Here is a 6,346-nt window from a genome sequence, read left to right as displayed (position 1 = left end):
ATATGTTTCACTTGAATGCATAATCTCGCTCGAGCTTCTGTTATGTAAAATTAAACTATATCATGGCGTCACCTGTGTTGAGTCACCTGACAGGTGACCGGAAGCTCCCTACGACGTCGACCACACGCGCAGAACTCTGTTGACAATTCTACAGATTTAGCGTGTTTTTACTGACCTGTGAATGCACGAGAGGAGTTCAACAAAGTGTGAAACACGTTCTACTTCGTTAATGACTAGTCTCTGACTCGGCACTCAGACATGAAAGACTTGTTCTTACACAAACGAAAGAGTTAAGACGACAAACTAGCGAGAAGTTCAGAGTCAAACAGCGAAACTCCCTTCAGAGGGTTCCGCGTTTAAGGATTCTTCAGCTATAAGTTGATAAAGCTACACTGTGGGACGAAGGTTGACACGGTTTCTAAAACGATATAGTTGTTCTGTTAATTCGGCATTATTCTTAATTAAAAGGTAATTTTTGTTCGGCTTACAGTCTGTATGCAAACACGTTAGCGGCAGGAAACACTTGCTTCACATCCACTTCTAGCATAAACAAAGCCCGCCTGGTACATTTCACACGAGCCGAATTCACCACAAGCTCATATACATTAACACACATTGATATACATTCATAAAATATAAGGTCGCTTACTTCCTAAAGCTAACAGTTAGCACATTAGCTCGTGTAAAGGATACTGAACACCGTCCTCTCCCACGGCTCCAGCATGTAGAGCGCGGTCACGAGCAGGTACTGGTAGTAAAACCATGACAACTGCTTCCAACAGTCTCCCAGTGCCATGGTTACGACTTCACCAACTCTACTAAAACTCCACTTATTCTACTTATTCTACTTTCCTCACTTCTCCTCTTCTTCTCTCTCTCAATTCGTGGTAGGATCGTTTCCTCCCGTGACGTATGACGTTAAATAATAAGGTGCTCGTTTTTTAGCCAATCATTTAGGTGTGACGCAGGCAAAAGGAGTTCCAGCTTCCGGATTTCAAAATAAGATACAGATTCAGTGTGAGAACACTGACATGTTTATAAAACTAGTTCCTTTATGCTGACGTTCGCTCTTACTACCATATTTAATACTTTCATAACTAACTATCCTTTTTACAGACTGGCGTTCATGTGATGTCGTCGCTTCTCGGTTTTCTTTGTATTTGTTGATTTTACTAAATCTTTTTATTTTATTTCTTAGTTTATTTTTATCGTATCGACTGTCCCACTTCTCCTCTTATCTCTCTTGCGACGGGATTCGTGGTACGATCATTTCCTCCGGTGACGTATGACGTTAAATGATAAGGTGCTCGTTTTTTAGCCAATCACGTGAGACGTAGGAGTCTGACGCAGGCCAAAAGGAGTTCCAGCATCCGGATTTCAAAATAAGATACAGATTCAGTGTGGAGAACACTGACATGTTTATAAAACTATTTCCTTTAGGCTCATGTCTTGTCTTCCTTAACACATTTAATACTTTCATAACTAACTGTCCTCTTCCATGTGATGTCGTCGCTTTTCTGTTTTATTTATTTCTTAGTTTATTCTTATCGAATGTCTCACTGATCTTTCTATTATTGCCTTTTGTTTTTTCTGCTTTGTCTGTCAAAGCATTTTGTAAACTCTGTTTTTAAAGGTGCTATATAAATAAAGTTATTATTAAATTAAATTACTTTGTTCAAAATAAAGCAAATTTATTTACAACCAATTTAAAACATCTACTTCAGTTCACATCGTGTTCTCCAACTGCAACAAAAACACGTCATCAAGCTGGTGATACTTTGCTCTATTCAACGTTCATAAACCTTTAATGAGCGGTTCATAACACCATGATGTAGTTATACGCTGCGATAAAGAAGCTTCAAGAGTTCATTAAAGGGTTAGTTTGGATGTTCATACACACTTCTATCCTTTAATGTGCAGCATGTGTCAACAACTATAACTTCTATGAAGATATATTTTCTATAATAAATGTTTTCACAGATTAACTGTTTGTACAGCAGCGTCCACTTAATGAAGAGTTATTATAGTTGTTGACAGATACATTAATATCAGCTTCTACTACGTCACAGTGTTATAAACCCTTTATTCACTAGTTATATACCGCTTATGAACACTAAATAGGACGATGAAAATGTAAAAATGTTTTAATGATCAGATATTAATATTGATATCAGCCTCGTGTGAGATGGTCTTCGGGTCATATTCCAGTTTTCGTGAGATATTTTAAGAAGATAAACAACGTTCTGCTGACAGTCAGCCTGGTTCTTCCTCTTCTTCAGTGGTGGAGGACCACAGATACACTCACGCAGTAAGACTGAAATGAAAGAGGAGCGGTGGTGTCTCAGCAGTGGCTGGCCAGGATGTTGAAGAAGTGGAAGACTTCGTCCTTATCGACCACGGCCACCTCTGTGGAGCACTCGCTGCACTGGACCGGGTGGTAAACCTCGTCGGCGTCCATCCCCGCCGGCGCCGGCGTCTCTGGGGTCTCGTCCTCCATCGGCGTCTCCCCCCTCCTCCTCTTCCTCCTCTTCCTCGTCTGCTTCACCTCCGGCTGGGTTTTGTAGCGCAGCACCTCGCCCTTCTTCACCGCACAGTTCATGACGAACATGGCTCGGTACTGCGTCCGGTACTTTTCGTGCCTGAGCAGAAACAAGAAGGTCAGCGATTCATCATCCCGAGTGTTTAACACGACTGACGCTGAAGGATCCATTTAAACAACGTGTCCGACAATAACCGCTGAAAATAAAATCGTGTTTATTTATTCTTTCTTGTTCTACTGTTTGTTGTCTGAATGAGTTTCCCCACTAAGGATTAACTAAGCTTTCTAATCTAAGCTCTAAGTCTAGTTTAAAGGACGCCCCTCCGTTACGTCTTCATGTCTCACCTCTGACAGTCCAGGCAGAGCGTCGTCATGCAGGCGGGACAGTTGAGGACGGCGTCGCTGCTCATTAAAGCCGGAGTCTGACGAGGCCGAGAGCCTGCAGCCGGTCGCTTTCTGCCCTGATACCTGAAGAGGAAGAAGACACCGGGTAGAATGTAAACAACACGCCTCTCGTCTGGATGAACGCGCGTTTAATAAAGCGTCTCACTGTCTCCTCCGGGCGTCCACCCAGGCCTGGTCCCTGTCGTCCTCCTCGGGGTCGTACAGCAGCTCGTCGTTGGTCAGTACGGCTCGCTGCCGCCGCCGCCTCCGGCCAGTCGAGCCGCCTGTCAGACAAAACAGAGGGAGTCAACAACCACCTCATTGAGGAGACGTCTTCATCTTTAACTGAAACGTTTACATGAAAACATTTGTGCTTACTCGGCGTGTCTTCTCCCTCTGAGTCAGAGTCAAAGTACACCTCATCGTACACCTGAGGGGGAGGAGGTACAGGAGCTCCTCCTCCTCCTCCTGGAGTTTCTGCTGGAGAATAAACACACACACACACATCAGGACTGCTTTCACAACACTAAATCACATTCACATTTAAGTTGAAATTCCTTTCAATGCAAAGTATTTCCAGCACTAATGCAACGGACCGTAGTTGATCCGTACTGCCCCCCCTCACAGATTAACGTTAACCATCAGAGTGTAAATAAAGTTTTACTGACTCAGTAGAACTTGTGTTTCTAGTCTCTGATCATGTTTCATTGTAAACAACCAATCAGAGGAGAGCTAGTAACGTTAGCAGCACCGCTAACGGCTAACCAACGGAGGTTCATTCAGTGACATCATGATGCCTTCAGGCTCTGCTCAGTGAACATGAGTACTGGCTGAAGCTACATTATAACGTTATCATGATGTGTTCATGTGTAGTCTGTAAAATGTAGTTTTGGTGATAAACTTGAATAAATCCAGTAGTTTGAAGGAGATGTTTTCACATGAATATGAAATAGATATTAGAGATGAATTATGGGTGTTTACCTGCTGCAGGCGTCCAGGTTCCCTCCAGAGTCTTGATGGTGGAGCTAAGCTCCGCCTCCATCTCCTTCTCAAACTCATCCCCGCTGGACGACTCGCTCTCCCCCGTCAGGTACTCTCTGATCAGCTTCTTCTTCTGCTCCGGGGTCCCGTTCAGCAGAACCTCCAACTCGTCCTCCGAACTGAAACACAGCGAGATGTTTCACATGTTGCGATTCTATTTAGCTGCTCTTCTTCAGGAAACAAATATAGTTTATAAAAACAACAAAACTAAAAGCTGCATTCTCTCTAGTGTCCACCAGTGGGCGACTCCTCTGGTTGTATAGAAGTCTATGAGAAAATGACTACTTCTCTCTTGATTTATTACCTCAGTAAACATTGTAAACATGAGTTTATGGTCTCAATCTCTAGTTTCAAGTCTTCTTCAATACAGCATGATGTTCATTTAGTGAATGATGGTCCATTTAGAGTCAAACAGACCATAAAGCAGGGGATGCTTTAAGGCGGGGCTACACAGTGATTGGAATAAGAAACCGTCTTTAAGTCATTGTTCACGTCCTCAACCAAAGAACTTCTGGGTCCACTAACATCTTTTCACTGATTCAAATGACAGATCTGTAAAATTGAGTTTCTCCAGAGTGAATATTATATAAGCACCAATTTAAATATTGTTTATTAAGTATAAAGTTACAATTTTAAATTAAAGAAGTCATTCAGCATTCAAAACGAAACAATCAATAAGTGGACGAATGAACACGAGACGTCAGTTCTAGTTCTTCACAGACGTGAAGATTTGCTGCTTTTCTTCTAAATCATTCAAATCAATTATTAAGATGTTTAGTTTAGTTTCTGATTAAAGTTATATTCTTTATTATGTGTATACATTATAATATCATATATATATATATATATATATATATATATATATATATATATATATATATATATATGTTTATTATTAGTGCTGGGCAACGATTACAACAGCAAACCGCCAGCCATCATTTTAACACATTTTTATGGTAATATATCACTAATTATTATTCTAATAAAAACGAGCTGTAGAGAGAAACAGTTCAGCCTGTTCCTGTTTGTTTACATGTTAGCATTCCGCTAGCTAGCCGCACAGTTAGCCTCATGGTGCTAAAGCTACGGTTAGCTTCAAAGCTAACCGTTTCAAAGACTCCTACCTGTCCTCAGCTCTCTCCTCATCGCTCGGCTCCTCGAGCTCATACGAGTCAAACTCCTGCGGTTTGTTCAGTTTGTTCATTGTAACTGTCGACAAAGTTCAAATAGAACAACATGAGCAGCAAGCGAGTTAGCAGCGACGTGCGAACGAGCACTTCCGGTTTTTCTTCTTCTATGGCTTCGTTGAACGGAAGTGGTGTTTATGAAGAGGAAACACTATCGCCATCTACTGTGTGTGGAGGATGGACAAGGCCAGTAAATAAAATAAAAGACAATACTATTATATTATTTTATTTTATTTAAAGAATCAATAATAAAAATGAAACAGAAGTTTAAAATTAAGAAAAACAAAGGAAAGTAAAGTAACATATAAACAGATAGAATCTTCACATCGCAACACAATTCAAAGCTTTTACATTTATGAGATTCAAAATAATTTAAAAAGTCTGCTGTTTAAAAAAATAAAATAATCTGGCTTTGAGAATTTGATAATAACAAGTTTCCAGACAGTTGATTGGTATTAAAACCTTCTATTCAACAGTGATGCTGAATCAAAAGCTCTTAAAACCCTGACGTGATGCAAGCTGCTGTTACTACAAACCACCACCAGGAGGCGCCAACAGATCAGAGATGTGCACTCCTCCGCCTCTCAGAGGCGATGGCAGCTGAAGATTCATGTGAAGGCCGAGCCGTCCATGAGATGATGGAAGGAATGGAAATAAATCATTTAATGGACAATGTGAAACCACAAGTTTCCATCACCACCACAGGTGTTAATTGAATACACGTTTACTCCATCTTCTGTTTTCCTAACTGAAGTTTTCCTTCTCTGAGTCTTTCTTTCATGACGTCATCGTATATTTTCTGTCACATTCTCAACATTTAAAAGTCTGAAAATCTTCAGATTACTACAGAAACTGATCACACACCTGAAGGTCTTATTAAGACGCATTAAGACGTTGTTTGAATCAATTTATTCTCCTTTTTATCACCAGCATTTACAACAGTCTTCTAATATTTCTATGATTAACAGCTCAGGAGATGAGAACCGGACGCACAGAGGGAATCCTCCAGCATCACTGTGTGCGTGAGTTCCTGTGATTCAGTGAACGTGATCAGGATCAATATTTAATTTGATTTATGAATCAAACCGTTTGTGGATTTCCTTCCCTTCACAGTCAGAATTAGAAAACAGTGTCACATTAATAATATACTTTAGAAATCATTTCATTTGAGTTTCTGTTCATCTGAAGACGAGTT

The 6,346-nt window shown here is 40.7% G+C and overlaps 2 protein-coding genes across 3 annotated transcripts in view; both read right to left on the bottom strand.

Moving 5' to 3' along the window:
- sptssa (serine palmitoyltransferase, small subunit A) overlaps positions 1 to 897 on the bottom strand; it is a 2,092-nt gene extending 1,195 nt beyond the window's left edge. The window contains exon 1 of the mRNA XM_079175007.1: positions 694 to 897. Within this exon, the coding sequence (XP_079031133.1) occupies positions 694 to 796 (103 nt within the window). The 5' untranslated portion in view covers positions 797 to 897. The remainder of the gene's footprint in view (positions 1 to 693) is intronic.
- Positions 898 to 1,703: 806 nt separating this feature from the next.
- Positions 1,704 to 5,247, bottom strand: eapp (e2f-associated phosphoprotein). Of its 2 annotated transcripts, none has more exons than XM_079174259.1 (6): positions 5,089 to 5,247; positions 3,905 to 4,083; positions 3,302 to 3,403; positions 3,090 to 3,207; positions 2,885 to 3,007; positions 1,704 to 2,639 (listed from the first exon to the last, which is right to left on the bottom strand). In XM_079174259.1, the coding sequence occupies exons 1-6, from the start codon at positions 5,166 to 5,168 to the stop codon at positions 2,342 to 2,344; spliced, it is 900 nt and encodes a 299-aa protein (XP_079030385.1). In that variant the 5' UTR covers positions 5,169 to 5,247; the 3' UTR covers positions 1,704 to 2,341. The 2 variants fall into 2 exon arrangements, with proteins under 2 accessions (XP_079030385.1, XP_079030386.1); XM_079174260.1 differs by having other exon boundaries at positions 3,302 to 3,400.
- Positions 5,248 to 6,346: the final 1,099 nt, after the last annotated feature.

This window comes from Pholis gunnellus (genome assembly GCF_910591455.1).
Source record: "Pholis gunnellus genome assembly, chromosome: 15".
Classification (NCBI taxonomy): Eukaryota; Metazoa; Chordata; class Actinopteri; order Perciformes; family Pholidae; genus Pholis; species Pholis gunnellus.
The sequence above is the reverse complement of the archived record's forward strand: the minus strand, read 5'-3'. Positions and strand labels throughout refer to the sequence as shown.

Coding starts and splice junctions, on each gene's coding strand:
- eapp (XM_079174259.1), bottom strand. CDS start 5,168: ATGAACAAACTGAACAAACCGCAGGAGTTTGACTCGTATGAGCTCGAG. Junction 4,084..5,088: donor GAGGAGAGAGCTGAGGACAG/GTAGGAGTCTTT, acceptor GCTGTGTTTCAG/TTCGGAGGACGAGTTGGAGG. Junction 3,208..3,301: donor AGAGGGAGAAGACACGCCGA/GTAAGCACAAAT, acceptor TTTGTCTGACAG/GCGGCTCGACTGGCCGGAGG.